The sequence below is a fragment of the Natator depressus genome, chromosome 8 (genome assembly GCF_965152275.1).
Source record: "Natator depressus isolate rNatDep1 chromosome 8, rNatDep2.hap1, whole genome shotgun sequence".
Taxonomy (NCBI): Eukaryota; Metazoa; Chordata; order Testudines; family Cheloniidae; genus Natator; species Natator depressus.
Window position 1 is genome coordinate 53,485,442 of NC_134241.1, and position 14,395 is coordinate 53,499,836.

General features: G+C 43.9%; 1 protein-coding gene across 2 annotated transcripts; it reads right to left on the bottom strand.

The window, feature by feature from the left end:
* Positions 1-7,507: 7,507 nt before the first annotated feature.
* Positions 7,508-14,048, bottom strand: RGS16 (regulator of G protein signaling 16). Of its 2 annotated transcripts, none has more exons than XM_074961088.1 (5): positions 13,109-13,312; positions 12,410-12,511; positions 11,418-11,479; positions 9,755-9,921; positions 7,508-9,456 (listed from the first exon to the last, which is right to left on the bottom strand). In XM_074961088.1, exons 1-5 carry the CDS (start codon positions 13,222-13,224, stop codon positions 9,256-9,258), a joined length of 648 nt encoding a protein of 215 aa, XP_074817189.1. In that variant the 5' UTR covers positions 13,225-13,312; the 3' UTR covers positions 7,508-9,255. The 2 variants fall into 2 exon arrangements, with proteins under 2 accessions (XP_074817189.1, XP_074817188.1); XM_074961087.1 differs by lacking the exon at positions 13,109-13,312 and adding an exon at positions 13,906-14,048 and having other exon boundaries at positions 7,511-9,456.
* Between the last annotated feature and the right edge of the window lie 347 nt (positions 14,049-14,395).

Genomic DNA, 14,395 nt, shown 5'->3' on the forward strand with positions numbered 1-14,395 from the left:
AGTGAAAGAGAAAGAGGGACACATGCTTCACAAAGAAGATGGAGGAACGACAAGCAATGTCTCACCAAATGCTGTAAGGGAGAGTGGGCTGATGGTACCCCCTCAATCACACCAGCTGGGAGTGGCAAGCCACTTGGCTCCCCTCAAGAAAACTACAAAAAGGATGAGAAGCCAAGGTCTTTTGGGAGGAATGATTGTTTTGGAAAGCTCAAAGAGCCCGGTGTGGGGGCTCTGCAGTTTTGCAAAACCTTCTGAACTTGAGGCGGCATATCCAAACCACTCTCAGATCCTAAACTTTTGGGGATCTCCCCTCACTGATTTGATATGTGTTTTTTGCAATGTTGACTGGGGGGGTTTCCATGCTCTCCTGTTTTCAAGATTCCCCGCCCCAGCTATTTAATTGTACTCTCCAGTCAAGAAAGTTCTGAACTAGGGATGGGAGGAGGTGAATTGGCTAGCTCTGGGAAAGGGAGTGAGGAGGGGGAGGGGTGAATAGAAACAGGAATGGGTGTGACTCACAGAAGCCATCTCTCAAAGGGGATGGAGAGTACATGGGTCAGCTCAGAAGAATGTGATGTATTCAGAACTTTGAGCAAAGGGTGAATTACAGGGACTTTTTTCTGAAGGCAAAAATTACACAATGTTCTTCTCAGGTCTTAGAGAAGGTCAACATGATAATACAGTTCCCAGGACCAGTCATGCCCAGTTGTGATTTTGAAAAGCACCAAGTAAAGGTTCCTATGGGAATCTCAAGCACAGAAGGCTGAGTTTTTTTCCGCTGGGTACTGATTCTGAGATTTGAGTTTGTTTCTGAGTTTTCAAAACCCAGAACCAAATCTTGTTTTCTGATTCCAAATTCACAGAGCCCTTTCCTTGGGAAACTGTCAGACTTTATTGGAACCAAACATAATCACCATGTCCAAATGAAATACTGATATAAGGGTTTTGATTATATTTCTCAAGTCTTTTAGTGTTTTCACAGCTTTAAGGCCGTAAACAAATTAAGATTGGAGTTTGCTAGCAAAGGCTGTGCCCATGATTATCACTTGCAGAGTTCCAGCATGATTTCCATGAATATACTGGTCAGCTTTTATTCCAGAGAATCTTGCTAGAACTGTGATATGAAATCAGACTGCAAACTTGATGATGTGTGTGACGTTATTGACATGAACTGTAACCGTATAGATCATTGTTGCAACCAAGGTCCTATAGTTGCACCTAATCTTGTAAAAGGGAGGTCAAGTAAGGTGTCTATGGAAAGGTTGTAATTTGCTGGTTATGTTTATGCTGTCTGTAGGTGTGTATCATTTTTGTATTTGAAGTTATGAATATTGGCTATGTACTTGTATCTCAATGTGTTTGATTCTCAGTAGCATCAGTGAAGCATTTGGTCAGCTTCTTGAGAAAGGACTATTCTGAGTAAGTTCCCAGTCAAGAACATGGACTTTGGGAGACGCCAATCCACATCTGAGCTTTCCTGGGAAAGTTCAAACTAACATGTAAATAATGTAATAACATGTAAACTGGCCACCAGGAAGTTTAGACTTGAAATTAGATGAAGGTTTCTAACCATCTGAGGAGTGAAGTTCTGGAACAGCCTTCCAAGGGGAGCAGTGGTAGCAAAAGACATATCTGGCTTCAAGACTAAACTTGATAAGTTTATGGAGGAGATGGTGTGATGGGATAGCCTCATTCTGGCAATTAATTGATCTTTGACTATTAGCAGTATGTATGCCCAATGGCCTGTGATGGGATGTTAGATGGGGTGGGATCTGAGTTATTACAGAGAATTCTTTTCTGGGTGTCTGGCTGGTGAGTCTTGCCCACATGCTCAGGGTTTAGCTGATTGCCATATTTGGGGTTGGGAAGGAATTTTCCTCTACGGCAGATTGGCAGAGACCCTGGGGATTTTTCGCCTTCCTCTGCAGCGTGGGGCAGGGGTCACTTGCTGGAAGATTCTCTGCCCCTTGAAGTCTTTAAACCATGATTTGAGGACTTTAATAGCTCAGACCTAGGTTAGGGCTTTGTTACAGGAGTGGGTGGGTGAGATTCTGTGGTCTGCATTGTGCAGGAGGTCAGACTAGACTATCATAATGGTCCCTTCTGACCTTAAAGTCTATGATTCTATGAATGGTATCAGCCTGCAAAAAGCTGAATCATTCATGGACATGGGACTTACCCAGGTGGCTACAAACTCCATCTTGTTGTTGTGATTTTGCACAGAAGAACAAAGGGTTTTCTGCCTACAAGAAGAGAATATAAAAGGCCCTGGAATCCTCTTCATTTTTTCTTCAGCTGGCTCAAGAGGTGGCCTCTCCACCCCCAAGAGATGCCTGAAAGAAACTGGAACGAAGGACAGTAATTACGGGGGTGTGAGTGATTGCTGGATCCAGGCCATAAACTACAACGTTGGTCTGAAAAGGATTGAGCCCAGACTAGGAAGGAGTCTAGTCTGTGAAATAAGCTTATTGGGACCTCTCTGAGGGTGAGATTTACCTGTATTCAGTTTCCTACTGTATTAGGCTTAGACTTGCATGTTTTGTTTTATTTTGCTTGGTAACTTACTTTGTTCTGTCTGTTATTACTTGGAACCACTTAAATCCTACTTTTTATACTTTATACAAAATCACTTTTGCTTATTAATTAACCCAGAGTAAGTAAGTAATACTGGGATAGCAAACAGCTGTGCATATCTCTGTCTTATAGAGGGTGGACAATTCATGAGTTTACCCTGTATAAGCTTTATACAGAGTAAAACGAATTCATTTTTGGCTTAGGCGCCCAGAAAGACTGAATACTGGGTGCTGGGAAAGTCCCTGTTAACTAAGAAGCCCCTGAGCTGAGTGGATCTTAGTTTCAGTGAACTGCAGAGAGGTGCGGCCCAACCTCACGGTCTGTGCTGAAGCTGACTGGAGTGTCTAACTCAGCAAGACAGGAGTATGGGGGCGCCTGTTCCGGCAGGAAGGTTGTTCTCAGTGGTATCCCAGCACATCTAATGACAGTCTTGAGGGAGTTTCTGTGACCAAACCCGTCACAGTGGCGTATTCGAGCAGGATCTATGCACAGCCAATTGCTTTGAGATACTGGTGGTGGTTTTGAGTGTGGTGGCTGGAGAACAGACAAAATGGTTACTGGTTTATTTTCTGTTTGTTTATTTCGGGTGAGGGGAAATAAGCACAAGAAATCAGGAAAATGACTGTCAGTAAGGCAGCTACAAAACTAGAGCTGGCCAGACTGGAAGCAGAAGAGAAGGCAAAGGACCGTGAGTTTCAAATGAGGCTCAAAGAAGCAGAGGCAACCAGGGAGGAGACTGCACACAGAAGGGCTATGGAGGCAGAGGCAGCTAGAGAGGAAGCTGCTCACAAAAGAGCCGTGGAAGCCCAGAGGTTAGCCCAACAAGCTGCTCAAGAAGAGAGGCAGAGAGCCCTGGAACTCAGACAGCTGGAAACTGACGAAAAAAGGCAGGAGAAGGAGAGAGAGAGGCAGCTAGCGCTGGAGTTAAAAGACAGAGAAATACAGACCCAGATTGAGATCCAGAAGCATGAACTGAGTGTAATGGAGTGGAAAAGACAAAACCCTTCAGCTGCTGGCTACACTTCCCCAAAAATCCACAAATGGGAGCGGTTATGTCCGCAGTATGATGAATCCAGTGATATTGCTGAATATTTCATCACCTTTGAGAGACTGTGCACTCTCCATGCGATTCCTGAAGATCAAAAAATGACCACTTTGGTTGCAAAATTGACTGGGAAAGCTCTGGACATATTCAAGAAGATGCCTCTTGATGATGCTTCAAACTATGGTAAATTTAAGGAACTGGTTTTGAAACCGTTTCAGATTACACCTGAAACCTACAGGGTTAAATTCAGGAGTCTTGAGGAAGTTTCTGTGACCCAACCCATTACAATGCGATTTCAGCCATAGTGGACAGAGCATTGTTCACCAAGGACCAAATTACTCCCAGTCCAGTGATTTCACTGAAATTATACCAGGGATGGATTAGACCCCATATTTTAAAAAGAAAAATGGAGAGTCAAATTCACTGCCGGCATGAGGGGGTTGTAACTCCATTGACTCTATTTACCAGTAGCAAATTTGTCTCTAACTACCTAATATGTAAAAAGAGCTGCCTGACAACCTTTTGTTTTTGCTTGAGTATCGCTCATATAGCATTAAATTTTGCCCTCTGTTATACCAGTGTAAATTTGGAAGAACTCCACTGACAGTAGTTGAACAGAATTTGGCCCTATATCACTCTCTTAATTTTTAGAGACTATTCTTCAGGCTCTTGAAAAGATTTCAGTTGCCTCTTAAATATTTTTTCTTCTATGGTAATTTAAATATTTTGCTCTATTTAAAGATTTTCTACAATAATTCAGTTTCAGATTAACCTTTAATAAGTATTAAGAAACAGTTACTTTTCAGTTAGGAGCTTTAGTTTAAAAAGAAATCAAAGTATTTTTTTTCTCCTTTAACACTATTTTATTGAAAATCCTCTCTGACCCTTTCCTTGCTGTGTAACCTAACAAGAGCTTTCTGGACATCTCTCAAACGTCTTTCCTCTCCTATGCAAAAATAAGCCAGTATCCAAGTACAGTGAATCTAATTTATCTGACTCATTAAGGGAAACTACATTTAATAAAAAAGGAAATAGAAAATGGGAAATCAAAAAAAAAAATCTATACCTCAAATGGGCACTTGGCGGTGGCAGCAGCTTAGGGTTAGAATAGGAAAGGAATGATCATACTTCATAATGTATCGCTGAGTTGAATTTTGGATTCTGTACACTAATATTTCAAGGGTTGGGGGTTTTTTGTGGGGGGAGGTTGTGTTTTGTTTTGGTAAAAGCAATAGAAGATTTAAAGAAACAGCTGCTGGTAAAGGACATTTTTAATGAGAAGGAGCAGTCTGGTCTTGTGGTGTTAGCACAGGATTAGCAGCTGGGACTCTAGAGTTACAATTCTGTCTGACACCAACTCCCTCTGAACTTGGGGAGTTTGAGGCTCTGCACTGCTCACTACATCCTCCCTCCCTCCATGGCTTGCTCTCCCCCACACTCCACTCATTTTCACCACGCTGGAGATGGTCCCTTTTCGATCAGGTGTTCCAGTTGAAAACCGGACACCTGGCAAACCTAGTTTACTTATTTTCTCCTGCTTTGGTTTCCCCTGTGTTAAATGGGAATAGTAGTACTCTTCATCAATCTCATACAGGAGTTGTGAATTGTAAATGTTTGTACAGTAACTCACTTAAAGTCATCCCGGTTAACGTTGTTTCATTGCTGATCAATTAGGGAACATGCTCGTTTAAAGTTGCACAATGCTCCCTTATAACATTGTTTGGCAGCCGCCTGCTTTGTCCACTGCTTGCAGAAAGAGCAGCCCTTTGCAGCTAGCTGGTGGGAGCTTGGAACTAGCGTGGACACGCAGCTCCCCTATCAGCTCCCCTCAGTTCCCTGTGCGGCAGCCGCCCAGCAGGCTATCAATTGCTGGCAGTTCAGCTGTCCCTCCCTGCACTGCTGTGTGCTGCTCCTGCCCTCTGCCTTGGAGCTGCTCCCGGGAGCCTCCTGCTTGCTGGGTGGGGAGGAGGAAGAGGGGGGCTAATATCAGGGTGTCCCCTCTCCTGCCACCCGCTTACCCTATCTCCATAGAGCAGGGGTGGGACACGGCAGGGCTCAGGATGGAGGGAGCTTGCAGGTAGCAGCTGCTGTCTCAACTTCCTGATCTAAAAAGGCAGTGTCCTTAGAGTGGGGTCAGCATATGTAAAGGGGCAATGTGCGTCTCTCTCTCACACACAGGGTGTGTCTCTGTCTGCCATGCTGTCTCCCCTCCCCTCCATTCATGCTGCCTTGTAGAGTGTGAGGCTACATTAACAACGTGTTAACCCTTGAGGGCTCAGCCAAGTGCTAGTTCATCATTTAGCAGTAAGGCATTCCCTGGGAAATATCCCACCCTCTCAACAAGGCTTCACAGTCATCACTGCTGTGTACAGTATTAAATAGTTTGTTTAAAACATATACTGTGTATATATATAATATTGTCTTTTGTCTGGTGAAAAAAATTTCCCTGGAACCCAACCCCCCCCCATTTATATTAATTCTTATGGGGAAATTGGATTCGCTTAACATCGTTTTGCTTAAAGTTGCATTTTTCAGGAACACAACTACAACATTAAGCGAGAAGTTACTGTAAAATGCTTTGAAGATGAAAATTGCTATAAGAGGGCTAAATATTATTAATGAACACGTTCTTTAGCTTAATAATTACTTTTATCATCTTTGGAACTGGTTAATTTCTCTTAAATAAGACTGCTATCTTGTGAAAAATGTTGTCCCCCTCCACCTTCCATTCCTTTAGTGTCTCTGCTTCTGGTAGTGTAATTGTTTTAAAATAACATTGTGAGTGACATGCAACCCATGTGTGCTGTTGCCCTAAACTACAATTTATGTCCCACGATCACCAATGCAAAAAGTGTAATTTAAAAACAAAGACAATAGGGAAGCTGTCTCACTATTTTTTGTTTTATTTCCTAATAATAATAAATAATAATGATATTGTGTTAACCATGCAATCAGAACAATGTGTATCTCAATAGCATTATGAAGCTAGTTCCAGTTGTGAAAATAAATAATAAATATTAAAGCAGCTAGAATCTCTTGAGAACCCAGCTGGAACCCATGAAGACTCAGAGGTAGAATTGGAAAGAAGAGGAGAGGAGGATGCAGAAGGGAGTCCAGCCACTAGTTCTTGTGATTCTTGAAGCCACTGGCCAGACAAATTGCAATAGGAGGACACCACTAGTGATCCAGGGCAAATTCTCTGTACTTACTCAGGCAAATGCTCATGGAAGTGACAAGGAGGTTGTTTTGGGCAAAGAATGAGTGTCAACTGAGTAAGGATCTCAGGATTTGGCTTTTGTGAATAAATTGCTGCAGGTAAGATTGCACTATGCTTCTGTCTCACCAGGAAAGTTTGCTCAAGGCAGGTTTTCAATGAGACAGGGCTGAAAACACCTGAGCCTGAGCTACACTAGTATTTATACTGTTACTAGCACCAGTGTAGCTGCACCCTCAGTATCTGAATAATTATCTAATCTAACTAATGGATCTGTAAATACCTAATCAGGTGGTTCTGAAAATCAAGTTTTGTGCCAAAAGTCTCAGCAAATGAAATGTGCTACAAGCCCCTCAGAAAAGCATTGGACAGCAGCTTCTGGTTAAATGTGTTCTTTCACTGTCTCAGGTTTCAGAGTGGTAGCCGTGTTACTCTGTATCAGCAGAAAGAATGAGGAGTACTTGTGGCACCTTAGAGACTAACATTTATTTGAGCATAAGTTTTCGTGGGCTAAAGTCCACTTCATCAGATGCATGCAGTGGGGAAAAAAAGCTTATGCTCAAATAAATGTACTTGTGGCACCTTAGAGACTAACACATTTATTTGAGCATAAGCTTTTTTTCCCCACTGCATGCATCTGATGAAGTGGGCTTTAGCCCACGAAAACTTATGCCCAAATAAATGTTAGTCTCTAAGGTGCCACAAGTACTCCTTGTTCTTTCACGGTCTCAGAGCTTTATGCTCACAGAACTCTATTTTGTGTGGATCACTAAATGCAAGTAACCTGCTCAGTATTCTGCCTATTGATTTCACCAGGTAGGGGAATTAAGCCCAGATTTAAAACCAAGGGAAATCTCCGTATTTCCTCTCCCACATTTCCTTCAAGGACCCATTTTCCTTTCTCTGGAGGAACATGCATGAGAAACACAAATTCCATTAACCTACTGGGGGGAGAAGGGGTCTATCTCCTAATCTATATTTTGCAGGGTTCCTTTCATGGCAGCTGAGGCAGAAGCACAGGGGAGGAGGCATGGTCTTAGCGAACTTCTGTATTTGAAGAAGGCATGTAAAAAGAGGAGCCCCTGCACAGTCAATCACAGAAGGGCACATTTTGCAGGTGAAAACACAAATGATAAAAAAAAATTGGGAGTTAGTAGCCTAAATACCTTTAAAAGTCTGGCTCTTTGGGCCTTTTTAAACGCCATTCTCCAATTCCACACAGACAATAAATCTATCAACCCTCCTCAATCTCCCCTTTCCCATGTCTTCTAAAAAAAACAATGCCAGCCCTGACCAATTAGGACTCCAGCTGTTGCCACACTTGTGCCTCATCCTTTGACTGTATTGGCGTTCTCTCTACCTACCTCTCTTGGGTTTTTATGTAGTGCCTGTCACCATGGTATCTAAGGACTGTGGTATCTACAATAAATCCAGTTTCAGTTGTAAGCTCCTCAGGGCAAGGGCGTACCCAAAGTATGTACTTTGTAAAGTTCTGTGCTCATCTATGAAATTTTATCAATAACAATAATAAAAAGTGGGGCATGCAATCCAAGATTGCACACAACAATCTACAGGACAAAAACATGAGCTCGTGTAGGTTATGTGAGGGGTGGGGAAATGTCCATGCTATGCTGATGCCTTATTGGAAGGAGGTGTAAAGGATCTCCCAGAGCATGCATGGAAGAGGGCAGAATAGAACCTGAAATCTCTCTCAATTAAAACAAAGCAGATGCAGGATTCCTGTGGCTGAAAACCCAAAGTTGTGCTTGCATCTTTATGATTTGAGATGCTGGAAATTCCAGCTGGTGCAAGAACATGCAGACTAGTGTGGGTTCATCGGCCACAGCACTACAGAAACTGCAAACTTCTGAGCTCTATGTATAGTTTGTAATTTTTGTTGGTACAGAGGCAGGGTCTTGAGAGCAGACTGAGGCTCTCTCTCGTGCAGACAGACATGCATAAAGTTCAGCATCAGATGGTGGACAGTTTGGGGGGGAATTAAATCTGCCCTGTTTTCAATGGAAACTGCCACTCGATGGAGCCTCTCATCCAGCTCCCCTCTCTCTCTGCTTTTAGTGCAAGTCTCTTCTTGCATACTTTTCCCCTCCTGCCCGTCACTAGAGTGCTTGCTTGCATGTAAGCAACTGTCCACCCATATCTCTCTCCCAACAGTTCCCATTTCACCATCTCCCATCCCCATGGTGCAGGACAGGTGCTCTTCACTACAGCTCGGAGGTACATGGAAGCGTTGGAGGTCCTGGGGATCCTGATAAGGATAGAATCCCAGGACTTTAGCCAAAACCCCACTGCTCAGAGCTCTTTCCACCTCAGTCACTGTTTCTCAGGCTCCTGCCTCTACCTTTGCTTCATTATGTGGCTCTTCCCCTCACCCCCCAGTTTCTGGCAGTACAGGTGACTTGGATCAGGTATGCAACCGCTTGCTGGTGCTATGGCTGGTGGCTTGCTCTGTTAAGTCCTGGTAGGAGGTAGATTTCAGGAACCTGGGATAGGAATCCTTCTCCATCAAAGTGCGGGTTTTTGCCTGTGCAGCATCGAAACAAGAAGAAGTGGCAGCTGTCAGGTTCTTCTGGGTTATTTCTCTGGTTTCATGGTCAATATTCACCTGTGAGGAAGGACAGGACACACAATATTCTTTTTGTGTGGGAACATTACCATATGGAAAGGGAAATGATTTCCCTCCATAAATAAAATGGGGGCATGACTATAAATATTATTTATGGTCTTCTGGGAAATCACATGACATGCCTTCTATAGTAAGCCAGCGTTTGGTGTGTGGGAACTAATTTTCCCATGGTATGAGTGGGGGAAGCACATTACTGTCACAAAGTTATGTAAATAAGTGAAACAGTTCTCAATTCCACACCCATACCATAAAATACAGAGCTAGAAATAATTCTGACCTCTTTAGGTGCTTCATTTTGAACAAACTCCTTAAAGATCCTGTGGGCCTTTGATGACAGTTTAGTTTTTGACCGGGACTTTTTGAACTCCTCACAAGCCAACCAAAACTCTAGGTTCTCCTCACTAAACTCTGTCTTCAGGAAGGCATGGAATGTAGCTACCCCATCTGTGAAGAACAAGGAAAATTAGATTTAGGGGTGGAAGAAGGGGAAAAGGAAGGAGCTTCATACAGCTTTGGGAGATAAAGAATGCTGCCAGGTTTTAAAATACATTTTGCTTATTGAGTAATGTAGCATTATTGAAAAGTCTCTCTTTGGGAGTTCAGACCATGATATAATAAGATTCTACTTCACCCTGGACAGATTCCACCCTTCCCAGATTGTTTGTTGGCCTCTGGGTTCCAATAAACCACCTTCCCACAAACAAGAATGGAACGGGGCACACCCAGTGTCTCCAGCACATTCTGCATGTCTGACCTTCTGTCATGGTTCTCCAGAGTGTAATCCCTGTGGCTTTGGAACAGATAGATAGATCTACAGAGATCTATCTAGGTATTTATATGCCCTCCACGAGTATCTGAACAGATCTGAGTGGTGACTCTCTCCTTCTTGGCTCAGTTGTACAGGGAACAAGTCACAAGCAGTGCAGAAGCACACATGCTTCATGTTCAAGAGAGTTTATGAAGTCACACCTCTGAATGTACTTGTTAACCAAAACAGGTGACAAAGTTTGGGTTGTGCTCTTTGTTTCAACCTATCAGTAGAGAAGGGCCTCTCCTCTGTGGAGTCATTTCTATCATGTCAGTAACATTTTCAGTCCACTTTAGTTTTAAGATTTGTTATTTCTAATGTCACTTATTTAACAGTCTAACTCCTGGGCACTGCGGCCATGTAGGAAGGAAATAACCCTCACCTGATTCCAAAGTGTATCCCTGAAAAGAATTACGTGTGTGTGTTTGTGTGAGAGAGAGATTTTCTTACTGGGCCACTAGTGCATAGCACAGCGGATTGCAAGTACAGACAGTCTGGATGGCAGGATGGATATACTAAAACCACTCCGAATCAGTACCTCTGGGCGTTTCCTACCGTTCTGGAGGAAAGCTGTTGAATTCTCCCTCTCTACAAAAATTCTGAATGGTACAAGCGGTAGCATTGCCTCTCAACCCCAAAGTTGTTGAACAATATCAATTTTCACGGGTCTCTACTGAATGTGCATTGAAACTGGGATGGGTAATAACCTTAGCCTGCAGGACAATTTACAGTCCAGGTTTTGACAAAGTGATACATGCCACTGACACAACATCAACATGGTAACGTTTATGCCCCAACAACATGGCATTGCATTGTGACACAATGTCTCTGCCAGAAAGAGGACCAAGCCTGAAAAATGGCAACCCTACTTGGCCATGCAGCAATTGTTTGGTTTTTGCCCAGCTTGTTCAGACAGTTATCTGCTCCACTGTCCTCTTTTCATCAAAGCAATACTCTCAGGAGGGAGAAGGAAGCAGTTCTTAAAGACTGACCTTTCTTTTATTCTAGTCTGAGAATGGGCAAACATTACCTATTACGCTGAGCTTACGCACATGGTTAGTTCTTAGTCTCCCCTCCCACTCAGTCTTGTGTACTTCCCCCTCATGCTGTCATACAAGAGACTCATACTCACTTTTACTCTTCAGCAAGTGATCAAAGGACTTCTTCCATTCTAGTGCTTCCTCTGAGGAGTTTCTGGAGAGGAAAAGTAAAGTGAAGTATTAACCTTGTTTTATGGAAACAAACTAACAAGTATTCAATCTGGCCAAAGTCTCAGGGATAGAAAAGCTCTGTGACAGAGGCAACTGCGTTTAGGGGAAGAGGAAAGGATTGCATCACTCCATAGAAAACTAAAGTAAGAGACCCAGCAATCTCATTACCTCTGGGGTCTTCTCCTCCTTTCTTTCTCTCTTTCTTTCTCCCTCTCTTACTCTCCCAGATGACTCGCTAGATCTTAGCTCCACAGTGTAGCTATGGCCAGTTGTTTTTCTATGTAGATATTCAAAAGAGCCAATTCCAGCTGGTACAAGCTCTGGCAAAGAGTTTGCCTTCAAATAGTGAGGGTCCTGGTTCTAAGGTTGACTACATTCCCCAGACAGAGTCCAGCAGCTGGTTGGCGGACTCCAGTAATCAGTTAAGTCCACTCTGGTGTCTAGCCTGAAGCTGGAACACCACACTGTTCCAGATGCCACGTGCTAGGGCTCCTCTTGTCCAGTCTGGTTTTATGACTGATAAAGCTGGGTAATAATCATTCCCGTCTGAAAATTTCGGGTTGGGGCTTAATGGGAGGAGAGCTGTGAGTTCTCCTGATGTATTGAGCTTTCTTCCTCATATGGAGAGGGGGACGAACATGATCCAATCCCAGTGCAGTCTTTGGGGACCAGTATAACTCTCTCATAGGGTGACCAGATGTCCTGATTTTATAGGGACAGTCCTGATTTTTGGGTCTTTTTCTTATATAGGCTCCTATTACCCCCACCCCCCCATCCCGATTTTTCACATTTGCTGTCCGGTCACCCTACTCATGATACAGTGCTCTACTGCTGTGTTCTCTTTCCTATGTCCACCCATGTACAGCAGCAGGGGGCCTGTGCTGAGTTGGGGGAGAAGGCAGGCTTGGCTTACCTCAGTTTGGTGCCCTGCTCAGATGTGCTGAAGCTCTCAGCCTCATGTCCCAACTCCGGTTTATGAAGCAGGATCCCTAAACGAGTCTTGAGTTGTTTGGCTCTGAAAGACAGAAGAGGAGCAGATGGGTATGGAATAGATACTAAGAGGCAAGGAATGGCCACTAGGGGGCGGAGGTGCATTCTCATCAAAGTAAGGGAAGGCCTGTTGTCAGGACCAGGCTTTTTACCATTTTTCTGTAAGGATATAATGCCACAGGATGCAATTAGCTGGCACTCTGTCTGAATCCCGCATGGATACACAGGACCAAATTAAACACGGCTAGAAGCAGGCACAGCTCCACTGACTCTAGTGAAGTTTCAACCCCTTATTCCTGTAATTGGCTTAGCCCACTGTTCTCTTTAGTATTAGTTATTGTGTTCCTACTTATGAATTAAAACCTTTCTTCTCCAGTCCCACCCCTTGCCACCAGAACCCACTAGAAAGCTCTCAGTAGCTCCTTGGGAGATGGTTTCTTCTATACACTTCTCCTGTATGCACATATAGAGCATGTGTGGAGGTGTTTGCCTGGTTAGTGTATAGCATAGAGGCAGCTGCCTGCCCTGTATGGCCCTTTCGTTATCCCTCTGGCTTCCTCTTCACCCTGGTGTCCATTGGTCAATCTCTGCTCTGATCTCCTGATCCTCTTGTCCTCCGTACTTTTCCCTTCTGCTCTGGAGTCTCAGGGAAAATAGTGAAACCGCTCTCTTCTCAACAGCAGTATTGAGACAGCTCCCCGTCCTGCTGTCTCTGCCACACTGTGCAGACAGCCCCATGCCACAGTGTCTCTGCAACACGACTGAACTGTCTGTGCCACATGGTCTCTGCTGCAGTACTGGTGCAGCTGCCTGCAGTGGCGTCTCTATGCCAGCACAGAGACAGCTCCGTACCACAGCATCTCTGTGACAGTATTGAGACACCTCCCTGCCAGTGCATCTTTGCAACAATACAGACACAGCTACCTGCTAAATCCCCTGCTCCCTGGAGTACCATCCCTAAGAAAGGGTACAGATCAAATGTTATTCATATACTGCTGCTTAAACAAGTTGTCTCAGAGGACGGTTATAAAAATAATCCATTCAGTGCCAAACAGGTAGCACAAGACTCTGCATCCACATCATTGTTTATTTTAAATATGTTTGCTGCTGTCAGGGCAAAGCAAGTTCTGCAGTTGAAGGGGATAGCAAGACAAACCTCAAGCATTAAAAAAATATAAAAGCAGCACTACCCCTTCATATTGCTTACCCCTACATTCCCCTCCTCCCTGGTACTATATTGCTAAACTATATTGCTTAAACTATTGTTAGCTAGGATTTAAACACAGTTTGTGTCCCAGTTTTACAAACACAGCATCATTGCCCATGCAAAAGGGGCCATAAGGTCTGGTACTGTATTTAATATTTCTGTATCGACAAGTCCTTTATTTCCCAGAGTCCCCATATTTCAAAACCTCTTACCTTTCCAAGCAGGTGGAAAGTGCAGCTAAACCCCGGCACATGCTGAGAACTGGGCAGGCAGGAGGGTAGGTAGCTGACAACAGGTTTCGTCCTTGTCACTGGAATGGAAAGCAGCAAGCAGCTGCGGTAGTCCTGTGCTGTAGCCTGGAAGCGGGGCCTGGGAGCTGTGCTTTATATCACATGGGAAGTGGGAGGGGTTAACCACACACAGCTCCAGCCTCTAGCCAACCAAAAGCTCCGACAGTAGTAAGAAAAGATGGTAATGGTTTAAGTGGGTTTCTTTTGTGTGTGTTAAGAGAAGGAAGTGGGGGAGGATCAGAGCTGTCCTTGAACATCACAGTCCTAACCTGTTCCCAGATAACAGGAAAAACAGATTAATTTCTACCTATAAACTATATCTGCTATGTAAACATCAGAAGCCATTACTGCCCCTAGACTGCCCCTAGACTGTCTGCCATGAAATAAGGAGGATATGCTGTTACAGGTGTCT

What these genes read in the sequence shown, in the direction of transcription:
- RGS16 (XM_074961088.1), bottom strand. Translation starts at nt 13,224, where the DNA reads ATGGGGCTGTCTGCACAGTGTGGCAGAGACAGCAGGACGGGGAGCTGT. An exon ending in CTCCAGAGCAGAAGGGAAAA is followed by an intron (nt 12,512 to 13,108) that starts GTACGGAGGACA and finishes TCTGTCTTTCAG; the next exon opens with AGCCAAACAACTCAAGACTC. An exon ending in TCACTTGCTGAAGAGTAAAA is followed by an intron (nt 9,922 to 11,417) that starts GTGAGTATGAGT and finishes TGTTCTTCACAG; the next exon opens with ATGGGGTAGCTACATTCCAT.